This window comes from Heteronotia binoei, chromosome 3, assembly GCF_032191835.1.
Source record: "Heteronotia binoei isolate CCM8104 ecotype False Entrance Well chromosome 3, APGP_CSIRO_Hbin_v1, whole genome shotgun sequence".
Taxonomy (NCBI): Eukaryota; Metazoa; Chordata; class Lepidosauria; order Squamata; family Gekkonidae; genus Heteronotia; species Heteronotia binoei.
The window spans coordinates 159,775,593-159,801,291 of NC_083225.1; the positions used below are offsets into that span (position 1 = coordinate 159,775,593).

At 41.7% G+C, this 25,699-nt stretch overlaps 1 protein-coding gene across 1 annotated transcript in view; it reads left to right on the forward strand.

The window, feature by feature from the left end:
- Positions 1-25,473, forward strand: part of UBL3 (ubiquitin like 3) — a 70,747-nt gene extending 45,274 nt beyond the window's left edge. Inside the window, exons 2-5 of the mRNA XM_060234729.1 lie at positions 11,788-11,896; positions 18,020-18,106; positions 24,022-24,099; positions 25,066-25,473. Of these exons, the coding sequence (XP_060090712.1) occupies positions 11,788-11,896; positions 18,020-18,106; positions 24,022-24,099; positions 25,066-25,118 (327 nt within the window). The 3' untranslated portion in view covers positions 25,119-25,473. The remainder of the gene's footprint in view (positions 1-11,787; positions 11,897-18,019; positions 18,107-24,021; positions 24,100-25,065) is intronic.
- The last annotated feature ends 226 nt before the right edge of the window (positions 25,474-25,699 follow it).

A 25,699-nucleotide genomic window follows, 5' to 3' on the forward strand; every position in this document is an offset into this window, starting at 1 on the left:
GGTGGTGCTTGGAGGACTGCTGCTCAGCCTCTTGGTCTTCTGGCTAGTCTGGTACTACAGGATTCTGTCTTGTCCCCTATGGGTTTTGCCATCTATGTGAAGCTGCTGGATGAGGACATCTGGAAATTTGGGTTTTGTATGCACATCATACTTAGCTGTATCTTGCACTTCTATCAGATCCCAGCTAGGTTGTAGAAATCTTGAATCAGTGTCTGGAGATAGTTTTGAACTCAGATCAGGAGATACTTCAATACTCAAATCAGTCATTCCACCCACCAATATCACCTCCATTTTGTAAGGATTAACTTTCAGTTTGTTAGCTGGTTCTGAGGGGGTTTGCACTCTCCCTAAAGGAAGCCAATTTGCAGTCTGAGGGTGCTGCTGGGCCTCGGCCTTCTCTTGGATAAGTTGGTAGCAGTTGCTGGGTGCATTCTTCACCAGTTTCAGCTGGTGAGCTAGCTTTGGCCTTTCCTGGGTAAATAAAAATCTTACCACTGTGATGCATGCCACAGTAACATCTGGAGGATTAACTCAGAGTTTGTTACATGAGGCTGCCCTTGAAGGGTGTCCAGAAACAACAGTTAGTACAGATTATTGCAGCAAGAACACTGACTGGATCAGGACATAGGTACCATATAATTCAAGTCTTGTTTCATCTTAGCATAATGACCACATACTGTCACATATCTTCCTAACTTTGCTCTTGATGTCTGCCCCATCATGTAAGGCAACCCAATAAAGAGCCTTCTTTGTTATGGCTCCAGAATTCCCTCCTTAGGGACATTTATCTGCCCCCCTCTATTGTTATCTTCTGCCAATAGGGGAAGATTTCTGTTTCGTTGGGACTCTTCTTTATTGTCTCTCCCTCCCTGTTTGTTTTTTAATTTGTGTGTATCTGTATGTGTAAAAATGTAGTCTTAATGGTTTGTGACTGTTCCCATCCTTGAGAAACTCTAATAGGGTGGGAAAATGTGTTAAATAAATAAAACATGTTAAATAATTTTTATATTTTAATATTTTTTTAATTATGCAGTTAGATGACAGCATTTGTAAGTAGCCTTGAATATTTTGGTTGGGGAAGTAAGAGAAATGCTTAAAATCAAGTATAATGAATACACAGACACACTTGATAAGCCACAATAAACATGCAGGCTTGGAGCAAACATTTCTTTTCAGTCCAGTCATTTCTTTTCAAATAAAAGTAGCCAGTAATAAAAAACTTGAGAGCACCTCATTACCAAGGAGGACAGACTCCCGAAGTTGCCCTAATTGCTTGTGAGTTTTACATGCTTACTAAAGTTGAAAAATGTTAACCAACAGAGCTCTTATTTATTAGCACCAAACTACTCTAATTGTTTTAACTATGGAATGTGTAATTTTATAATATGTATGGATTTTAATTGTCTGTTGTGGTTTTATACTGTGAGCCGCCCTGAGCCTGCTTCGGCGGGGAGGGCGGGATATAAATCAAATAAATAAATAAAATTATTTTGGTTCCAAAATAAGTCCAAATTTGTGGCAGAACATTCTTAACATGTTTAAGTAGATGTTGCCTGATGCAGAGAAACAGCTGCTTCTAATAAAGAGTTAAATATTTATATCCTAATATGTTAGAGATATTATAGAACTAAAAATAAAATTTCTTCAAAGGGATTTTAAAATAAGATATGTTTACTGCCATGTGTGTCTGTCTCAAAGTTTAAGACCTTATTTTTTAAGTCTGTGTCTTGTGGAGGATTCTAATGGCATGCTGTGCTTGCATTGCTTGTTTGTAAAAGTATTCACAACTGTATTTTTATAAAACATGCTGCTGCGGATCTCAAGATGTGGGAGAATGCAAATAATACATTCCTAACAAGTTATCTTAACCATCAGGCTCAAAATACATAGTTTCCTCTCTACATTGTATTTTATAATATGTTTAGGTGACAAGATCTGTATGTTTGGGGGGGAAGATGACTTACCGTATTTTTCGCTCCATAAGACGCACCTGACCAAAAGACGCACTTAGTTTTTAGAGGAGGAAAACAGAAAAAAAATATTCTGAACCAAATAGTGTAATAAAATGGCCTTGGGTCAGCCATCACTATCATAGGAGTTGTCCTCGAAAGGGCGGCTTCTGGGAGAGCTCTCTCAGCCTCGCCTACCTCACAGGGTGTCTGTTGTTGGGGAGGAAGATAAAGGAGACTGTGAGCCCTTCTGAGATTCAGAGTATGGGGTGGGATATAAATCCAATATCACCATTATCTTTTGCTCTGCTCTTAGGGAAGGGTTCATCCAGACCATCACTGTGTCACACAGTGGCCAAAACCCAGGTGCTATCAGGATGTCCACCAGCAGGGCCAAAACTCCAGAAGCCCTCCCACTGTTGCTTCCAAAAAAAAAAAAAACATCTCGGGCAAATTTAATGTTTATTTACATACTGTAACTGAAAAAGACACCTCGGGAGCACTGGCCGCCATCACCGCGTGAAGACTTCCACCCCTCCTAGGCCATGCCCCTTGAAGCCTTCCTTCCTTCGGCACAAACGGGGCTGGCAAAAAGGCACCAATACTTGTGAATACTACGTGAGGAACACATAGTCTAAGTGCTGCAGACTCAGCGGACCCGGTCGCCAGCCCCAAGCCATGGGGCTCCTCCTCCTCTTCCTCCTGCTGGGGGGGGGGGCTCCCAGGGCGGTTCAGCTGTTCCCTCCACCTTGATTGGATGGTGAGCTTGGGGTGGCCCAAAGTGAAAATCATGAGGATTCATGAGCATCCGTGGTCCAAAACCAAGTTTTTGTTCCACGGTGCTGACACGAAGCCATGGATCCACAATTTCTGGGGTGCAAACTGCCCATGGATATGATATGTGACTGCATGGTGATCCTGGGGGGATCCAAGGCAAAAATCATGTGGATCCATGAGGATCCGTGGTCCAAAACCAAGTTTTTGGCCTTTGGCGCTGCCACAAAGCCGTGGATCCATGATTTCTGTGGTGCAGACTCTGCCCATGGACATGATATGGGACTGGATGGAGGGCTTGGGGGATCCAAAGCAAAAATCATCTGGATCCAAGAGGATCCGTGGTCCAAAACCAAGTTTTTGGTCTTTGGCGCTGCCACGAAGCCATGGATCCACGATTTCTGGGGTGCAAACTCTGCCCGTGGACACGATATAAGAATAGATGGTGAGCTTTGGGGGATCCAAAGCAAAAATCATGAGGATCCATAAGGATCCGTGGTTCAAAACCAAATTTTTGGTCCCTGGCACTGCCATGAAGCCGTGGATCCACGATTTCTGGGGTGCAAACTCTGCCCGTAGACACGATATAAGAATAGATGGTGAGCTTTGGGGGATCCAAAGCAAAAATCATGAGGATCCATAAGGATCCGTGGTTCAAAACCAAGTTTTTGGTCCCTGGCACTGCCACGAAGCCGTGGATCCACGATTTCTGGGGTGCAAACTCTGCCCGTGGACACGATATAAGAATAGATGGTGAGCTTTGGGGGATCCAAAGCAAAAATCATGAGGATCCATAAGAATCTGTGGTTCAAAACCAAGTTTTTGGTCCATGGTGCTGCCACGAAGCCGTGGATCCATGATTTCTCTGATGCAAACTCTGTCCACGGACATGATATAAGGACTGATGGTGAGTTTGGGGGGATCCGAAGCAAAAATCATGAGGATCCGTGGTTTGGAAACATGTTTTTTCAGTGCTGTGGTGCCACAAATTCGTGGAGGCATGATTTTTGTGGTCCTGCCTATAGTCTAAGAGAGGATCTACAACATGATGTTGGTTTGATTTCATTTCACCATAAAATCATATGAATTCATGAGGATCCCTGCTTTGGAACCCTGTTTTTGCATTGCTGAGGCGCCACGAATCCGTGGAAGCATGATTTTTGTGGTCCTGCCTATAGTCTAAGACAGAATCTATAGAATTACAGTGGTTTTATTTCATTTCAATGTAAAAAATCATATGAATTCATGAAGATCCATGTAGATCCAACTTTTCCCCTTTTCCTTCTTGAAGTCCCCCCCTCCCCCGCCCCTGCCGTCTCTCACCTGCCGTCTCTGGCTGAACGTTTGCAACTGCCGCTCATTCATCAGTTCCTTGGTGCACAGGAACTTGAAGATGAAGCCCACAGCCGCGGCGATCTCGCGTATCATGCTGGCCCGGGTGTAAAGGGAAGGATGCATGGGGGCAAGGGGCAGCCAGCTCTGGTGGTTGAGTGAGAGGGCAGGGGGCGGAGGGGAGCGCAAGTGCCAGGGGTCAGGGAAAAAGAGGAGAGTTAGGGAAAGCACTGAGCGTGTTCAGAGAACTGAATTGAAAAGCTCCGCCCAACTCTTCTGCCTCCCGCTGATGTAGGAGGGCAGCAGCGACGTTGGCAAACACTTCAACCATCTCCCGTCTATGGCACGAAGGGGAGTGAGGACGGAGGGAGGGGTCTCGGGCAGGAGTGATGTCATCTGATTGTAAACAAATAGAAAGAGGGAGAAGTTGGAGCTGCGTCGGCTGTCGAGGGTGGGAAACAGCTGCAGCCTCAGTTTGGGAATGGAGTGTTTGGCGTTGGTAGAAAGAAGAGGCAGCAGCGCGAACTTCGTCTCCAGAGTGGCAGTGGCCCTCTCGAAGAGACATTTCGACCAGTCTTCTTCACTGCCACCCCTCTGACTCCTCCAAAGCTATTCAGCTTGTTTACAATCAGATGGCATCTGGAGTTGCTTTCTTCAACGGAGTCTAGATGTTGTTTAGCTCCATACCAAGTGATGCTGCCTCTGCTCCACCGGCTCGTCTTCCCGCCCCCTCAAAGAGGCGGAGGCCGGGCAAGGGCACTGAGGTGGCGCTAGAAGCCACGGAAGTGGGGGGGGGGAATTGGGGCTGGGAGAGAAGCACGTTGGAAGAGCAGGGGATAGGGGGGGGCTGTCAGTATTCGCTCCATAAGACGCACACACTTCCCCCCCACTTTTTTGGGAGGGAAAAGTGCATCTTAAGGAGCGAAAAATACGTTATAAGTAGTTTCTTTTAAAAAATGTGGTCTCACCTCCATTGTTTCATTGTTTAATTTTACATAGATCTATAAAATCTTTTCCCCCATCAATGCTATATAATCAAGATACTGTATAACCTTTAAGCAGTTCATTATTGTCAGAAGAATCAAACGTAAAACAGATGCTCATGCTCTGGATAGGGAAAATGTGTTGAATGCCTGTGTCTGTTAACTGCAATTGCATATTTATTTACATGGACATCTCCACCCAGATTCATGTAAGAAAATGGATGCACAGTGCTGGATTTGAGGCATCAGTAGTTCAAGCAGTCTCAATCTTTTTAAAATAGAGAACTTTTGGATAATGTGTGATTACTTTGTAACTTCTGTAGTTTCCTTTATTGCGGGAGGATAGTAAGAAATGTCTTCACCCATCTGTTCAGTGTTCTGCTGTAGTCTGTGAAATACCAGCATTTTAGATAAATATGTCAGTTTTGAACTATGTTGCTTTGTAATTCAATATTAGCACTTTCCTATTGCTCTTGAAAGATATTTTTGTATCAGAGGTATGAGAGCAAGATGATACCTTGAGAACAATAGTGTTCCTGTTGAGGGAGGTGCCCTGAGGCAATGCTGGAGGGAATGGAATAGAGGTACCTTTGGCTTGTCCCTTCAATGGGGTCTCTGAGGGCTGGCATAACCCTATGTAGCATCTATTGCAGGTGATGGTTGTAGAGGTATGGGGTAGAGAACTTGGACTTGGTTGGCTTCTGGCATGATTTATCCTGGATTGATCATTGAGGTGGCGCAAATGTTATGAAGATAAGACAATGGGAGGAGTGTTACTGCCAGAAGACATGTAAGGAGACATAATGGTGCTCACTGCATGTCTAGTTTCAGGACGGTGGCTCAGTGGTAGAGCATCTGCTTGGGAAGCAGAAGGTCCCAGGTTCAATCCCTGGCATCTCCAAAAAAGGGTCCAGGCAAATAGGTGTGAAAAACCTCAGCTTGAGACCCTGGAGAGCCACTGCCAGTCTGAGAAGACAATACTGACTTTGATGGACCAAGGGTCTGATTCAGTATAAGGCAGCTTCATATGTTCATATGTTCATCCGTCAAAAAGTAACTGCAGTAGCTCTAAGTGGCTGTACTTGGACCTTGATGATGTATAATGCCAGGTGTGAAAAATAACATCTCCACAATATTTGACATGTTGATGACCTGTTTATTGAGAATAGGTCAACCTGACTGCATGACTCTGCTATTGACACAGCTCACACCGGCTGTATAGTCCTTCAACAGCTTGAACAGGAGGATGGATCAGTGAACATTTCTGCATCCCTAGTATCCGGTACAGACAGAGGTCAGCCTTGAGCTGGGCACCTGAGATATATTAGGGAACTTGCTGGTGTACTGTCTGCCTAGTTTACCAGTGGAATCTCTGGTTGAGCTGACAGACTTTGTGCTCAGAACCCCCAAGGATGATTGCCAAGGCTACCTTGTTGGGTCAGGTTCAGAACTTCATGACCATCATGACAACCATGGTCAATCTCAGATTGTAATGGCTCCCTCTTACTTACTTCTCCGGGGCTACTGACACTATCACATTGCATCTAGCTTTTGCCCAGCTCCTTACTGCTTTGTACAGGAGAGAACCAAACCATGCATCTCTTCCCTCCACTGGCTGAACAGGGGAGGATGAGGGAAGGCGAAAGCCAGTGCTTGTGCAGCAGAGCAAGAGCAAAGCCTGACTCCTCCTATAGCTCTTTTAAGAACAGTAATGCTTCATTTAAGGTATAAGCTTTCATTGTTCTTTAGGGAGGATGGATTCTTCTGCCAAGCACAATTTACACTGAGATTGCTCATGTGCTGCTGCTTTCTTTGAAACTTGCTCTCTCTCCCCCCTCTCCACACGTGTAGGTGTGTTAAAAGAAAGGGGCACCTTGGGCTAAAGGGGAAGGAGAATTAAAAGGAAATTATTTTGGCTTATTCTGAAAAGGATTAAAAAGAATTAGATTTCTCAGTACCTATCTGGGGTTTTATTTTCTTTCAAAAAGACTCTGATTAGAAATTAGAACACTTGGGTTGTTTTCTGTAGCTTAATGACTGGAAGTAGCTAAGTATTTTAAAATACATTTATAGTCCCATATGTTCCAGTTCAACAATCTCCCTCTCTGGCTGTCTTTCTAGCACTGATGCATTAGCACTGATTTTGCCCAGTCTGAAATCAACACATTATTTCACTTGGAGAGATCCCCCTCTCCAGTTTAAACAGATGAAGAAGAAAAAAGAAACCTAATGGCACAGCTTGCAATCTTTATCAGTGGGAAGGAGCAAGAGTCCAGTAGCACCAACAGAATTTGTGGCAGGGCATGAGCCTTTCATGAGTCATTGTCCACTTCTTTAGATAAAGCTAGAATGTGAGTCCACTGGTCCTTATATCTTCAAGAGTAGAGTGATTTCAAATGTCAAATGTCAATAGCAGGCATTGGTAATGAGACAGGAAATCTAGGTTTCAATTTAGTCCTGGAGGATCACTTGAACTTCATTATCCATTGCAATTCAGCAGTCTCCCCCTTTGAAATTCCTTTGTAAGGGAATGACTACTCTTAGGTCAGCAACTGAATGTCTTACAAGGTTAAATGTTCCTTCACTTTTTTTTTAATGTTTTGTTTTCTAATGTCCATTTATTCCTCCTGGTCTGAACTCTCCTGGATCATATTGAGGCCTGGGCTTCCATTGGCAGATGATCCAACAAGAAATTTCTAGGATCTTGGGATATGAATTCAAGAAAGCTGCAGAGACTTTTCTGTTAGGATTACAAATGGAAAAATTTCCAAAAGAAGATAGAACTATAATTTGGTACTTGCTTTCAGCTGCTAGGACACTATATGCGCAGTTATGGAAGCAAGAAAAAATACCAGAAAAATGGAATTGGATTGTAAAAGTTATGACATGGAGTGAGATGGAGAAATTAACAAGAACTTTAAGATACTATGATTTAGAAGATTTTAAAAGGGAGTGGGAAAAATTTAGAAGTTATGTAGAAGACGAGTGGAAAGTAAAAGGACATTGGACAATTTTTGATAATGATTAAACTTTAGAAGAAAGAAGAATATTAATTTTAGTTCTTAGGAATTAAGGGTACCTTTTAATGTTAGTATTTTGAGTAAATAACACCGGCAGGGGTCAAGTAACGGGGGAGGGGTGATTAGAAAGAAGCATATGGGATAGATGAAAAGAAGTTATTAATGGAAATTATTACCATATGTTATCAATAAAATTGTTTAAACAAAAAATTGAGGCCTGTGTTTCCTGTCTCATTACCACTGCTGGTATATTCAGTCATACTATCTCTCTGCATATCAGACCTCATCCAATCAAGCCTGCTATTGTCATTCACCTGCTATTGCCATTTGGCATCTGAAATCACCTTTATAAAGTTTATCTCTCTGGTACTTCATGTAACATTTTATGGCATGCATGGCTTGGCTCAACAAAGTGACATTTATGTCAGATGCAGCCCTTGTGACAAATGGGTTTGGCATCCCTGCTCTTGACCATTGAAGGAGACAGTTATTAGATGTCTGCTTTAAAGGGGGGGGGGACCTTCATTGGGTAGGAATCAGGTGGCCAATTATAGGCCAGTACCAATTTACCTTTAACAGGGAAGAGAGAGCAAGTCTTGAAGAAATCTGTCCTTGACCCATTTCAATCTGGTTTCAGGCCAGATTTGTTACTCAGATGGCTTTCATTGCAATGGTGGGCAGTTTTTGTTTGAAGTTGTCAAGGGTCTACCTTTCCTTTTGATACTCTTGGACCTCTCAGCAGCCTCTGATACAGGTGATCATTTCATTGTTATCCACTGGCTTGAATGTGTTGATATTAAGGGGGTAGCCTTATGGTGGTTTCACTTTTTTTGTCCGACTGGACCAGAGGTGCAGGGTGGGGTTTATCTTGCAGGGTGCCACAGGGCTCTATTCTGTCACCCATGCCACTGAGTGAGATTGTTCAGAACTTTGGGTTTGGGTGCCACCAATATGTAGGTGACACCTAGTTCTGTACTTCATTATCCAAGTCTCTAGATGTGTTTGTCTTGGTTCTGAAATGCTATTTTGATGTTGTGGTCAGATGACTGTTCAGTTTTAGTTGGGGATATTTTAACTATTATCATAAGAACCAAGAGGAAAGGCAGGTTTAAACATTTTAATAAATATATAGTCTCTTGCTGCATGGCTGCAGTCATAGCTAACAGTAATGGGCCTAGTTTTTAAACACTTTGAACTTTTTTCCCCCCTGTAACATCTGGTTGGTTGGTTGTGCAATTTTATGAAAAGCTGACCACAGTAACTTTTGTGCAGTTAAACATTGTTAGCTGTTGTCTATTATTGAGATTTCCAGAGATTAAATTGAAGGACTGATTTTCAAAGGTTTCCTACAATATTCCCTAGGATTCTTTTAACTTCATGCCTCTCTCTATATATAAATAGACCACTTGTTCTTTCCACTGGGTCACTTCATCACTACAGTACCTTGAAAACCAAATTCCCCAAGACATCTCTAATATATTGGAATCTAACTATCACCTCATGCAGGGCTCTTTTTCTAGCAGGAGCTCTTCTGCATATTAGGCCATGCCCTCACGGATGTAGCCAATCCTCCAAGAGCTTAGAGGGCTCTTAGTACAGAGCCTACTGTAAGCTCCAGGAGGATTGGCTACATCAGGGCGCATGGCCTAATATGCAGAGGAGCTTCTGCTAGAAAAAGAGCCCTGAGTCCTCATGTATGAGAAACCTTTAAACACCCTACCGAATTGGAACAAGCTTAATCTCAACTGGTCAGATAGATACAATCTCATCAAATTGCTTATTCTCCCAAAATTCATTTTCTCTTCTGCTCTATCCCAATAAAATATCAAAAATCACTCTTGGGAGTTGGAATAGCATCTTGGTTAAGTTTTTTGGGGTAGTGAAAAGTCCTTGGGTGGGTTTTCACATAATGCACAGACAAAACAAAGATTTCAATTTTCTGGATTTTTAACCTATTATCAAGCAATCCACATGTCAAATATTATCAAAGTGCTCAGAACACCCTCTCTTCCTGACAGAGTGACATTTTGTAATGCAGTGATTTACCCATATGCATTAGATGAGATTATATGGTCAGAGCAGAATTCTTTATCTTAAACCATTCTGCAAAACAACTTTATATATCCCTCTATATAGATATGGAAAGCTAAACATAAGCAGCTTCTTTCCACACACTCTCGCATTATTCTACTTTCCTGAATCAAACATGGTTTTCCCCAGGCCAAAATAAAAATCTGTTCAAAAAATGGAGATGTCACATAACATGAATAATTGACATATTATCCGAACATGGCATCCTAGAGAATGCAATTATAGAGCCTAAACTAAATCACCCAATCCCTTGGTTTCTATACTTGTAATTAAATCACACGTTTAGTCATCTTAAAATACCCTGGCAATTCTGCAAACAGGTCTTGAACATGTTATACATGTTTATGGTACACAAAATCAGGGCTTAATATCTACCTTATACAAAATTCTCCTGAATAGGTCACAAAAACACTCTCCTATACTAGCAAACACAGCAAAGGGATTGTGAGATGCAGCTCACTAATAAGGCATGATCATATCCTTGGAAGTAAAAAATGCTGCTGTCATCAACTATTACCACGAGGCTGCAAACTTTCAAAATCATGTCCAGATGGTCCCTCATACCTCTCAAAACTTTGCACAGTTTCAACACAAACACCTTACTTCTGGAAATCATATAACCAGATCGGTACTTTTGCCCACTGTTGGTGGCAATGTGACAAAATACAGAACTTCTGGAAGAAGGTCCTTATACACATAAAGCTAAAAACTGGAATTGAAGTCTCAGTTCTCCCAGAAATCCTGTTTTTAAATTACTACTGGCCACATGCCCTGCCTTTAGGGCATAAAACTCTAATAGAATCAATTATTGTAGCAGCCAGGTCAACAGTAGCCTATCTCTGGAGGAATAAATCTGCTCCTGACAAAAGCTTGGTTCAGGTAGCCGGCTCAAGGTTCCATCATCCCAAGGTCGGTAAAATGAGTACCCAGCTTGCTGGAGGTAAAGTGTAGATGTCTGGGGAAGGCAATGGCAAATCACTCCATAAAAGTCTACCAAGAAAACATCATGATGTCATGTCACCCCATGGGTTGGTAATGACACAGGGGACTACCTTTACCTAGACAATTGGTTCCATAAGCTATGGAACCAGTACATCATGGAGAACATCACAGATCAGATTAATAGATCTTTAAATTTCCCTAAAGTCTCCAGTTTCAATGAAAAATGCTTTCTATTGCTAGAGTATTTATCTCATCGATAGTTTATTCCACATGATTGGTGTCAACTTCAGTCATGGTTGTGATAGACACAGTATCTCTGAATGAGATGGGATATAATGAAACTGAGTACATTACAGTCAGCTCTCCCCCCTCCAACTCTTCTCTCTTAGTCATTCTTCCTGTTGTATTGTTATGTTGATTAACAGATATATATTTCAGTTTGTTTTGCTATATTCCTTTGCTTTGTGGTTATGTTATACCTTTAGATTATATAATAAAATGTTAATTAAAAAATCTATCAATGATTTAAGTTATTTTGACTTACTTTGTTTGCTGTCTTATACAATTACCGAACAAGTTTTTAAAATGCGCTTACCTCATTGATCCATTGAGGCAATAATAATGCAGATTTTAGTCATAATTGTCACTATACATTTCTGCAGTTTTGACACTTTCCTTGTTTATTTACTTGTGTAGATAAATTTGCGCCTCATCTTGGTAAGTGGAAAAACAAAAGAATTCTTATTCTCACCAAATGATTCGGCAGCAGACATCGCAAAACATGTTTATGATAACTGGCCAATGGGTAAGTAATAGATATTTTAAAAAATATATTTTAAAACTATTTATGGGAGACGGGACCGGATCTACATGTTTTTTGAAGGGGGGCAAAATTAAAAAATGACGCCCCCTTTTGGGCCATTCTGTCTTATGGTCTCATAGACTACAATGGACTCCATGTCAAATTTGGTGCCCCCCCCTCCATCAGCGCCCGGGCCAAGCACCCCCCTCTGCCCCCCATAGATCTGGCCGTGATGGGAGAGCAGAGAAGAGAGTCTTTATTTCCCAATGCAGAATGTTAGAAATGTCACTCTGTGTGGTTTTATCTGTGTATTGCTGCTCTATGTAATTGTATCTGTGTTTTGCCTGAATTTTTAAAGTTTAAAGGTACTGCAGAAGACAATGGAAATAGCTGAGTGTCAGGGAACAGCTTCCTCCCTGCCCCACAGCTGTTTTCTGACTGTCTTCTGCAGTCCCTTTGATCTTTAAAGAGGCTGCACAAGACAGCCCCAAAACAGCTGGGCACCAGGGAGGAAGCTGCTCCCTGCTACTCATTTCAGGCTTTCTGCAAATCCTGTTTAAAAGAACTGTAGTCCCTTTCATTGGGTTTGCTGGGCCACGAACTGGTTCAGTTTGCAAACGAGCCTCCAGACTCAGTTTGGATTTCATTGGTGGTTCAGCCATAAACTGAACTGAACCACATTTTCCTGATTCGTGCCCATCCCTAGTGGATATCACAGAGACAAGGGTCATGAAAATGACTGCTGTGTGGATAGGCCTAGGAAAATCCAGTGATCTTTTCCTAAAACTTGGAACAAATCAAATTTAGGAAAGATCAGAGGAAAGCTGGGGAAGACCCAGGAAGTACACAGAAACCCTCACTTCTCAACAGTATGAAACTGAGGTCAAATAACCAAACTTTATGTAACTGACTGTGATTGTGGCCTTGAGTTTCATTAGCAGTGTTTGTGATTATCTCTAGTGAACATGTGATTTCCCTTTCTGACTTTTTTCTAGATGAGGGCTTTGTCAGTTCCACCATTCAAGTGTAGTTAATGCCCAGCAAGCTTTTCTCTCAGTGATACTTTCTCCACTGTTCACAGAGTCACATGCAATTACTATCAATCTTAAGAGCCACATGACTACTGTATCTCCATTGATCCACCACACCAGACATGCACATTAAGATATATGCATTAATATTAAATGAATAACTTACCTTGTTAATTACTAGAGCACCCCTGAGCATGTGGAGTGATTTCTCTTTACTATTGTTGAACTTTAGCCAGGCCTTGTGTATCTGGAGTGAGGGGAAAGTGTCCCACTCAAAACAGTGTACAAGCTTGCAAGTTCTGCACAACGTTCTGTTCAGCTGGATGCTAAAAGAAAAATGGTTCCTTAAGTTAAAAGTTATATTCAAACTGAAATCCAGCCTGGCAAGAAACAATTTGGTTAAAACCTGTCTCTGTGCTAAGTGAGAACCACCAGCCAATCAAAATCCCTGCCAGGCAGTAGCCTTACCCCTTTTTCTGAAGCCTGGAGCAGGTGCCTTATCGGAGAATGGTGCTCAGAAGAACCACAGGTGGCATGTCAAAGAGGCACACATGTGGCTGCCAAGCCACTGAGTATTACTGTTCTACTGCAATTTGATAATGAAACTGGGATCAATGATAATTTAATAGCTGTGCAACCTTAACCAATAACTGTAATTCAGGTCAGTAGGGAAAATTCACATTCAAAGGAGGGATGCTTTAATGAGAGAGCATGACCAAAGTTACGTCCTGCTGTGGTCTGCATTGTAGTTCTAGATTAATGAAAATTGGAATACAAGGATGACATCTGTGTGTTACATGGACATTTTCCCATCCCATCAGAATGCTGATTCTACTCCCCTTACCAACTTCTGCATTTGTGCACTGTGACTGCATACGGTTCTTTTCATGTCACATGTAAAAGTACGCAGTGACTACAATTAAAAGCCTTGCCTTCTATTGAAGACAGAGCTTTTTGAGCACATGTGACCTGTGTCACCTTCTGTGAACATAACATACTTTTCTCTACTTTCAGGTATGCACAAGATTTGTAGTGCTATTCATAAATGGATTTCCAGTATGCTTAAGACTATTTCAACACTTTACAGTGTAAAATTTCGTTGGTTTTGTCCTCTTTATTGCCATATGTGAACACTTCCGTTTATACTTATTCTAATGTAGTTGGAAGTCATGGTTGACCTTTTTTTAACGGAAGGGAGATGAGCTAATGCTTTCACACTGTACAACATCAGAACATCATTCACTTAGGTAGCAGGTTGTATTTCTGCAGAATTGCAATAAGTATGACCTCCTTGTAGGTCATCAGAGAAATTGCTGTTTATTGCAATTTATTTAAATCCCTGTTGACTCCCAAGCTAATATATTTCCCTGATATAGTATTTCCCTGACATAATTTGTCCTTTGTTTGAAAAGGCACTCTAGTATAGTTATTAGTGTGTCAGACAGAAATTTGGGAGGACGAGGTTTGATTCCGCACATTGTCATAGAAGCTTGCTGGGTACCTTATGCGAGTCAGTCTCTCAGACCTACCTCACAGGATTGTTGTGAGGACAGAATGGAGGAAATGAGAATGTTGTAAACTGCTTTGGGTCCCCACTGGAGAGAAAAGTGGGGAATAAATATCTAAATAAAACTACTACCTGCACCCCATAAATCACTGCGCAGTTTCCTTGCATGCCTAACGTCAATTCATTTTTAAGAGATCTGAGTCCCTTCCATCTCAAGTTAACTAGAATGTCTAGCATTAGAAAACTCGGAGGGGGGGGGGTTAAAAAACAAACAAACAATGATCAGCAGGCAGGATTTTGCAACTACACTAAGGACCAAGTGAAACATTACAATTCTATATATGGGATGGTATCCCCAATAGATTTCCTGGCTAATATACAAGAATATGAATATATATATTAAAATCCTGAATATAGTTCAGAGCTACATTAGTATGTAGTCAAGATACAGAAGAAAAGCATTCTCACTGAGGGAGGAGGAAGCAGGTATTTTTACTTGACTTGGGGATACTCCTTATCACAACCTTTGTTCTATATGCAGTGTTTCCCCAAAATTCTGGTAACTGGCCCAAAGGCTAAATAGTTGGGTCAGCTATTTGTGGAGGGGGGGGGGTGTTGGCGGCATTATTTGATTTCCTTTAAAAAAAAAACAGTGGAGAAAAGTAAGCAGTGGGGTCCCCACAAGGGACCACGACTATTTAATTTATTCATGAATGATCTGGACCCAGGAGTGAGTACTGTGTGGCCTAATATGCAAAGGAGTTCTTGCTACAAAACAAGCCCTGGCCACTATTATAATGCTTGTGTATATATCTATGTTGTAGCTTCATTTGGAATACCGTGTACAGTTCTGGTCATTGTATCTCAAAAAGGACATTGCAGAGCTGGAAAAAGTTCAGAGGAGGGCAACCAAGATGATGAGAGGGTTGGAGGCACCTTCCCTATGAGGAAAGGCGGATGAGTCTGGGACTTTTCAGTTTAGATAAGAGATGACTAAGGGGGACATGATAGAAGTTTATAAAATTGTGAATGGGGTGGAGTGAGTTTGCAAAGGGAACTTTTTCTCCCTGTCCCAAAATATGAAATTAAGGGCATCCAATGAAGCTGGTGGGTGTAGGTTCAGGATAGACAAAAGGGAATACTACTTTACACAGAGAGTGATTAAAATGTGGGATTTGCTGCCAGAGGATGTAGTGATGGCCCCAAGAATAAACAGCTTTAAAAGGGGATTAGACAGATTGATGGAGGATAAGTCTATCAATGACCATGACAACTAAGGGTGCCACATTCAGAGGTGCTAAACCTCTGAATCCCAGAGCCAGGAGGCCTCAGCCTTTATGCCCTGTTGTTGGCCCTCCAGAGGAACTGGTTGGCAACTGTGTGAGACAAGATGCTGGACTAGATGGACCATTGGTCTCATCCAGCAGGGCTGTTATATTTGTATGAGTGACCTTTTGCAATACTTAACTGCTAAACAGCCTGGATTTTTCTTCACGTTCTTTAAAACGATAAGCAGAGCAAAGGTCTGAAAGGTCTTCCTGTCAAAGCACTAACACTTCTTAAAACTGTAAAAGTTTAGAAGCATGAATTACTGTACTAAAATGGCTACTGAGTCCCTTTCTTAGTCAGGTTGTGCAGCATCCAAAAGACTCATCTTGAAGGCTGGGCATTAAAAGCATAAAGATAAAAAACAAAACTGAAGTATCGCTGCTCTTCAGCTATTCAGATGTGTAGCTTAGACCCAACTCCAGATTTTGGTTCACTTTTTTTTTTGTAAGGAGAAAGGAGAACCAAATTTAAAATGTATTCAACATTTTAACATTTTTCTTTCAGCTTCATTAGAAAAACAGTCATTTTCATCCTATGTTTTTATAGTTTTTGATATCTTTGTCTGGTTTTCTACATATTGACACTTAGAATATTGTGCATTCATGCTTAGGTTCATTTTCTGAATAGACTCTTGAATATTCAAGCTGTTCATTTCATAGTTTAATAGAAGAAACATGATGATGATAATGAATTCATTGCTACACTGTCATATGTAATTGTGACTTCAAAGAGAATTCTATGTATTAAAAAGGGGGGACAGGGCTGCAGCTCTTAATGCTTCTATGCATTTGGGATTATAGTTCCTCCCCCCCCTGGAAAAAAAGGTTCCACTTCATAAACTTACATTTTCTGCAATACAGAATTAAGTGACTTTAAGAACAATCCTTCACAGGTCTATTCAGAAGTCCCATTTTATTCATTGGGGCAAGTGACATATTACCTATTCAGGGTACTAGGGGTCTCTGTGATCCCCAACAAAGTGAAAAAGTGTACCTATGGTAATCGACTTATGCTGATACACCACTTAAGTATTCCATATTGATCTGGGTAGTCGTGTTCTCATCTCCAAGATGTTTTGACTTAAAGGAAAGAGTGAGCCATGCAAAAGGTTATTTAGGCCTTTTAAAGAAGAAAAAGAATTGCAGATTTATACCTTGCCCTTCTCTTTGAATCAGAGACTCAGAGCGGCTTACAATCTCCTATATCTTCTCCCCCCCAACAGACACCCTGTGAGGTGAGTGTGACTGAGAGGGCTTTCACAAGCAGCTGCCCTTTCAAGGACAACCTCTGCCAGAGCTATGGCTAACCCAAGGCCATTCCAGCAGGTGCAAGTGGAGGAGTGGGGAATCAAACCCTGTTCTCCCAGATGAGAGACTGCGCACTTAACCACTACACCAAACTGACTCTCATTAAATTGTGTCTTTTCTGACAGTGTTTATGGATTAAAAATATTTTTTCAAGTTGATTAAAATATATCTTTGGATTAAAATATATTTTCCCAAAGATTGAAGTGCAAACTTTAGATTTTTTTTCCTGCTTCTGTTTACCATTAAGTAAGATTTTAAACTATTATATTTTCAAAGGTTAGCATTAATTCTGTGAAAAGCTAATTTGACACCTTGTTAAATATGTTCACTTAGCCCAGACTGGTGCTGTCTCTTTCAAGGCATCAGGTCACATCACTTTTTTTGACTGGGCACCTGCCATATAAGGGGTGATCCAGTTTGGTAGGCTTTAGCCACTGGAATACATTGAGTTTCTTGACTTAAATGGAAACCAGAGATGACAGCTTATTATCTGAGTTGAATCCAAAGGAACCTGCTGCTTCTGTTTGCACAGTGGGGGGTGATGCTCCAGAATGCCTCCAGGCCTCAGGGCTGACTTTTCCTTGGAGTAGGCAGTTGCAGAAGGGAGATGATGGGGCAGCTCAGTCCTGCAAGCAGAACTCAGTTTTCTCTTGTGAAGACCCCACACTAAGTTGTTAATTTTCATAACAGAGTGTTTTCTGTTGGTAGTTGCAGCTAGACAGGGTTGTAATTATGAGTCAAAATTCCTGCCTCCTAATTCTGTTCCTCTCCCAGCCATTCTCAGTGTCATTTTTATGGATAAAAGGGCTTCTTTGCCTCCTTATTGGAAAGAAACTAAGACAGTATTTGTATAATACATGTTTTATGTATGCAGTCATTTACATTGTGTTAGGGCATAATGAGAGAAGATAAGAATGTTAAAGATCTTGACATTCTTCTTGTGCTTTTTCAGACTGGGAAGAAGAGCAGGTGAGCAGTCCAAATATTCTGCGGCTTATTTATCAAGGACGGTTCCTTCATGGCAACGTAACATTAGGAGGTACGGAGAGCTGAGTACTGTGGGTAATCTTGGACTGATCTATAAAATGGGAATAATGATTTCAGTAGCACTGCATGATTTTTAGGACTATATTGAACATTATCTAGTCAGAGCAAAAATGTAATGACTTCTGGCTGAAATTGGTGAGTCTTAAAAGTGCTTAACTTTTCAGCACAATCTAGTCAGTGCTTTTAATTAAATCTGCAGTGATGTGTCTCCCTTATGTATGTTTCTAATTGAGCCTTCAGCTGCAGCCTGTATTGACAAAAATGAATGTTAACATTGAAAGTAATAGGAGGATTTTCACATGGATTGTTATGCTGTAGGTCACACTTATACTCATTCTTCTGGAATTGTGCAACAGCAATAAGTATACTGTTGTAAACTTTGACTGGAAATTATGTCTTAATAGGAGAAATACTTTAGATTTTGATTTTTGTATGCAACTTCTACAATGAAAACCATTTTTAAAAATCTTCCTGTATAATCAGTATTCTAAATAGAGGTTATGAAAATTGCTTAACAGCATCCAAAATCTCAGCAGTGTTAGTGGAGTGAGATACTGAGAAGTGGAATGAAGGCAAGAATTCTTGCTGTGTCTAGCATAGCCTTGAGTATGCAAGCAGAAAATGGCCTCCCTTCAAGTACAAAAGCAGTTCAATTGTGCCCTCTTGTGGCATGTCTTTCTCAGCGTGTTTTGAACATCCAAAGATTGGTGATGCCAATTTTTTTCACTTCATGCTGGGTTTTCTTTTTTTTTTAATTCACTACTATGTGCATTATGTTGACATCAATTTGTCATGTGGAATGTTAAGTTTTCTGTTCATTCTTTACACATCATGCATCATTTTAGAAACCTCAATAATTTTTGCTTTAGATTTTTTCCCTCTAAGCCTATTAGACCCAAATGCAGCTTTAGACTTTTTGTAGAGTAAGTACTCAAGTCCCACTGATCCTTGGCTGCCTTTTCTGCATCTATGATACCCTTTTTGAGATGCAGCAATCAGAAATGCACATAGTATTAATACTATCCATCTGTATAAGGGCTGGCTGTTGATACCAACTATTTTATTTTCACCTGCTTTCCTAATAATCCCTAGCACAGACATATTGTTCTCACTGCTGCATTTTTGTTGAATTATCCTCCATGACCTCTTTTCTGGTCAGTCACTGTCAGTTTAAATCCCATCAATTTATACATCATGTTAAGTTTTTGTCCCATTGTGCATTATGTTACACTTGAACATCATTTTACATTTAACCTTATTTGCCATGTTGTTGCCTTTTCACCCAGTTTGGAGACATTCTCACAGACATTCCCCACTATCTGCTCTGGTTTTCACATTCCTGCATAGTTGGGTTTTTTTTATTATTCGATTTATACCCCGCCCTACCCCACCGAGGTGGGCTCAGGGTGGCTTGCAACACAAAAAGCTAACAAAGTCTATTTAAAATACATTAATAATACATTAATAATTATAATTATGCAATAAAATACATAAAATTCATATAAAATACATAAAAGCACGCTTCAGTATGTACTATGCTACCTTTCTTAGATCAATTCTTCAATATTCCAGTATTGAATAATCTGGTGTTCGAGATTTGAATGTTCAGGCATTCCGATAACAATTAATTATATGCCAACCGGAAGAGGGCTGTTTTGCAGGCCCTGCGGAACTGTTCAAGGTTCCGCAGGGCCCTCACCTCCTCGGGGAGTTGATTCCACCAACAGGGAGCTGCAATTGAGAAGGCCCTGTCTCTGGTCACTTTCAGACGGGCCTCCTTTGGCCCAGGGATTGTAAGAAGGTTTTGAGACCCCGATCTCAGCACTCTCTGGGGAACATGTGGGGAGAGACGGTCCCTAAGGTAGGCAGGTCCCAGGTCATAAAGGGCTTTAAAGGTCATAACCAGCACCTTGTACCGAACTCGGTATGTTATCGGCAGCCAGTGCAGTCCCTGAAGCCCCGGCTGAATGTGCTCCCGTCTAGGGAGCCCTAACAACAGCCGGGCCGCGGCATTCTGCACTAGCTGCAACTTCCGGGTTCGGCACAGGGGCAGCCCCATGTAGAGGGCATTGCAGTAGTCCAACCTCGAGGTGACCGTTGCATGGATCACTGTTGCCAGGTCGTTGTCCTCCAGGAAAGGAGCCAACTGCCTTGCCCACCTAAGATGAAAAAATGCGGACTTGGCAGTGGCTACTATCTGGGCCTCCATAGTTAAAGTAGGCTCCAATAGCACCCCCAGGCTCCTAACCCTGTGCGCCGCTGACAGAGGCACACCATCGAGGGCCGGTAAGGGAATCTCCCTCCCCGGACCACGGCAACCCAGGCAAAGGACCTCTGTCTTCGACGGATTTAGCTTCAGCCCGCTCAGCCTGAGCCATCTAGATACGGCCTGCAATGCCAGGTCCAGGTTTTCTGGGACACAGGCATGCCGGCCGTCCATAAGTAGATAGAGCTGGGTGTCATCAGCATACTGGTGGCAACCCAGCCCATATCTCCGGGCAATCTGGGCAAGAGGGCGCATGTAGATGTTAAACAACATTGGGGAGAGAACTGCTCCCTGAGGGACCCCGCAATCCAGCGGGTACCTCCGGGACAGTTCACCCCCAATCGCCACTCTTTGTCCCCGACCCTTGAGGAAAGAGGTAAGCCATTGTAGAGCCAACCCCTGAATCCCTGCGTCGGCAAGTCAGCACCCGATGGTCGACCATATCGAACGCTGCCGATAGGTCTAACAACATCAGTACCGCCGAGCCGCCTCGGTCCAGATGCCGCTGGAGATCATCCACTAGGGCAACCAGCACTGTCTCCGTCCCATGACCCGGGCGAAAGCCCGACTGATGGGAGTTAAGGACGGAAGCATCCTCCAGGAAGCTCTGTAATTGCAACGCCACTGCCCTCTCAATGAGTTTACCCAAAAAAGGGTAAATTCGAGACTGGCCGATAGTGTGCCAATTCAGCCGGGTCCAGTGTTGTTTTTTTTAGGAGGGGGCGGACCACTGCCTCCTTAAGAGGTGTTGGAAATTGCCCTTCCATTAGGGATCTATTTATGATATCCCGTATAGGATACCTAAGCTCCCTCTGGCAAGATTTAATAAGCCAGGAGGGGCACGGGTCCGAATTGCAAGTTGTAGGGCGTGCAGATAGGAGGATTCTGTCAACTTCCTCCAGGCTGAGAGCACCGAAACCATCCAGAATACAGTCTGAAGACAGGCAAGGAGCCTCGGGTTTGCATACTGTCTCCAATATGGCGGGGGTGTCGCGGCGGAGCGACGCGATTTTATCTGCAAAAAATTTCGCAAAAGCCTCACAGCCGATTTCCAATTGACTAGCGTTTGGGCTGCCCTGTGGCAGCGTTATCAAAGTCCGAATTGTGTTAAACAATTGTGCCGGGCGCGAAGTTGCAGATGCAATCCTAGCTGCAAAGTATGTTTTCTTTGCGGCTTTGACTGCCATCTCATAGGACTTCATACATTCTCTATAAGATGCTCTAGTCCCTTCGTCTCGAGTGCACCGCCATTGCCTCTCTAGTCGTCTGAGTCCACGCTTTAATTGCCGCAACTCCTGGTTATACCAGGGTGCTAGCTTTAGGCGCCTAATTTACATCCTTTGCAAATTTAGCCTCTTTCTTGCTCATCCCGCATCCAGATCACTTATAAAGAAATTTAAAAGTATCAGTCCTGGGAGACTTCACTTTTTCCTTCCCTCTATTGCTACTTATTTCTGCTCTCTGCTTGTTTATAATGTCTGCCAGCTCATTCTTATCCACATTAATATGCTCAGAGAACTCAAAGGTCAGCAAGGTAGGACTCTCCTTCACAGAAACCATTCTGATTTTTCCTCAGTACTGCATGTTCCTGTGTGCATGTTATAAAATTCTATCTTAAATAGTTTTCATCAAATTTCCCAGGATGCATGATAAATTTAATGGGTCTATAATATCATGGATCCAGCTGGATTCCTTTTTAACAGTCTACATTTGTGTTTGCTGTTTTCCTGTCCTTGGACAGAGAGCCTGATTTTAGTGAAGAGTTGCGTTGTTACCATTAGGAGATCCGCAGTTTCACAGTTGAGCTCCTTGATAGCACCTGGGTATGTGCCATCTGTTAGTCTTTAATTTCTCATTTAGCCCTAGAGCTTCATCTCTTCTCACCTCTATTTGGCTGCACGCCACAGACATAGATAACAGTTCCAGTGTGGATAGCCCCCCATAACTTCCGCAGTGAAAATGGATCGAGTTTATTCATTCTTCCTGATCATCCTTTAGCAGCCTTTTCACTCTTTTACATCCAGCAGCCCAAATACCTCTCTGGCTGGTTTCCTGATTCTGAAATATGTTTTTTTTAAAAACCCTTATTGATTGCAGAACCCCAGTGTGGTTGTCAAATTCTTGTTTGGCTGGCCTTAACATCAACATTTGTTCTGCCACAGCCTGTGCTGCTGCTTGTTCTCCTCATTTGGACACAATCTCCAGTAGTTAAGGGAAGCTTTTTATTCCTTTAATAGTTTCCTTGATTTTGTTTAACCATGCTGGCATCTTGTTATTTTTATGTAACCTTTCCTAATCTGTGGTATACATTTTGTCTTGAGCTTCAGTTATTGTGGATTTAATTAACTCCCAAGAATCCTGAATAGAATTAAGTTGTTTGACTTTGTTTGACTACTCCCATCACATTTAAAAGTTTTCTTTTTAAGTGAAATGTGGACATGTTGGATGTTTTGGGGAAGCTTTCTGTTTGCTTAAATGCTGACTTTAGTAGCAGTGGTCATTATTCCCTACTGGTTCGACAAAGTTTACATCTCACACAAGTCCAGAAAAATCTCCCATCATGCTTGTCTATTTGAGAATAACAGCCACCAGCAGTCTCTGCTTTGGAGCCCAGTACCAACCTGAAGACTAACAGAATAAATTGTCTTTCTGTTTTGTTGGTTTTTTGTGTGTGCACCTGGAATCATGGCAGCCTTTGGAACTGACTGCCTACTAGGGGCATAGAGGATATTCAGAGAGGTGGCTGAATAAAGCCTGCCCCTGCCCTCCCAGCTCTGGTATTTCAAGAAGGTTTCCCATCCAAGTACTTGCCAGAGTCAACCCTCCTTAGCTGCCGAGATCTGACGAGATTGGGCTTGCCTGGGCTATCCAAGCCAGGGCTCAGAATAAACTTTCTTGAGTCAGAGATCATCAGATGTATGGAATGGCCATGCATCTGAGCAAGTGAGCTCTACTTCATGAAAGGCTTATGTTGTAATAAGTTTTGTCTTGAAAATGCTCCTGAGGTCTTGTTCAATTTTGCTACAACAGACTAACATGAAATTAGTTTCTACTTCAGTTACTTCTCGTATTCCTTTGTCCATCTCATATGGTAAAAAATAAAAGGGACCTGCTGCAAGGCAAATGATCTAAAACAAGGTGACTTAAAATTAAAAAAGTAGTTTTTTAAAAATGTTAATTCATAATGACTTTAACTAGTCCAAACTACTACCTAAAATTGTATGAATGTTTCTGACCATATTGGGGGCTGGAGTTCATGGATAATATTTACTTACTGTAATTTATAAAAATAACCTGCACTTTGGGTAATGGATACTTTAGGTAAGCTACTTGCAGTAGGGTCACCAACCTCAGTGTGGGACTGAGAGTTCTCCTGGAATTGCAACTGATCTCCAGACTACAGAGATTAGTTCATCCGGAGGAAACAGCAGCTTTGGAGGGTGGATGTCACTTCCTTCTCTGAGCTCCCTCCCCCAAACCCCACCTTTAAATCTCCAGGAACTTCCCAAGTCAAATTTGGCTACCCTACCCTACAGGCAGGCTTTGAAAATGATACTAACATTATTAATGATATTTCCAACATTATTTGCATGTAGAGGCAAAGAGGGATATTTAACCATTCTCCTCCTTTTCTCACACAGCATTAAAACTTCCATTTGGCAAGACAACAGTGATGCATTTGGTGGCAAGAGAGACATTGCCAGAGCCAAATTCTCAAGGTAAGAGAAACAGAATTTGGCTTTTAACTTTTTTATTTAGGGGATTTATATTCTACCTTCCTATTTAGTGAAGCCTATAATGCAGTTTATAAGAAATATAATTGTGGAATCTGTGATAAAAGACACTGACTCAAAATATTAGTGGTTCAAAAGAAAACATATGGATAATCAAGCAGCAGGAAAAAAGTCAGCGCAAGAAAACAAAAAGGTCATCCTGGTCCCAGAGTTCATGTGTATTCTATGAAATAGGTCACTGGGAGAGCAGGAGGGAGCAGACTTCAGGAGGTAAAGAATTTCATAGCCCCATGGCAGCAATCAAGAAGGGCTTGTCACTCCTAACCTCCCTTCTGATAATACAGCTTATGAACCTGGAAGCTGATCTCAGGTCTTGAGCAGGGTTCACATTTAAAGGTCAAAAGCATCACTTTGAGTGGAACCCGGAAACAAACCAGGAAGCCATGGAGTTGACAGATTATCGATCTTGTAGGCTGATCATGACCAGTTTCAATTAAGAACCTAGCTGCCTTTCCGAGCATTCCTCATAAGCAGCCCCACACTGAGCACATGGCAGTAGTCTAATACCCATGCCTGATTAACCACAACAAGGTCTGCTTTCTGCATTTGATGAACCAGCAAAACTACTGTAATCTGCTTCTGCTGCATCAGTGACTTGGACTCAATAGGCATATAATTCAAAGTCGTTGTACACTTGCCACATTTGTTTAAAACAAGGTAACTCTTTCAAGGTTTATGAATAATTTTTCTTGAGGAGAAATCGAGAGGGTAGCTTAAAAAACAGTAGCAATTTTGTTTTTAAAAACCTGCTACTATAAATGCTCACTTACCTATCCAATTAACATGCTTTACCCCAAATCTGTAGTCCAGCTCAGAATTAAGCCAAAGCTTTATATGACACACTCGTGTCAAGCAGTAGTCTTAAGCCTCTTCTCTTCTTTTGTTCTGCAGGTCAGAGGAATCGTGAAAAAACTGGAGAGAGCAATTGCTGTGTAATCCTGTAAAAGCTCTGCTGTATCTGCTACTTGTGATGTAAAATAGTTTTTGTTTTTCATGCTGCTGGACTAGAGGAGACCAACATCGCTTCAGACGCCCTTAGGAAGAGCCTATCTGTGAATCCATTCAACTGAAATGTTACATGAACACTGTCACATATGTTTTTTTCCTAGAGCAATGAACACTTTCCCCCCTACTTTTTGGTTGTTGAACAAACTTATTAATGCATCACTTCTCCAATGCATTCTGTCTCCAGGAAAAGGTTAACTATTCTCTTCAACAAGAATCATTTTGCTGCCATAAAATCATACTTTACCTGAACTTTAACCAATCAACATTTCTAAATGCAATTTGCACTAAAAATGGTTGACAATATATAGACCTCATCAACAAAAGTTCTAAATATTTCAAGCAGACAGAAATGATTCAGCACTGGAAAACACTATCGGCAGTCTTTTTAAAAAAATTATTATTATTCAGTAATGGCCAACTGAAGGAGAGGAGGAATAATTACTAAATTCTACCTAAAGTCAACCTTAGTGGCCAAACTGGCACAAAATACTAACTAAAATTAAGTCTGACTTTAGAC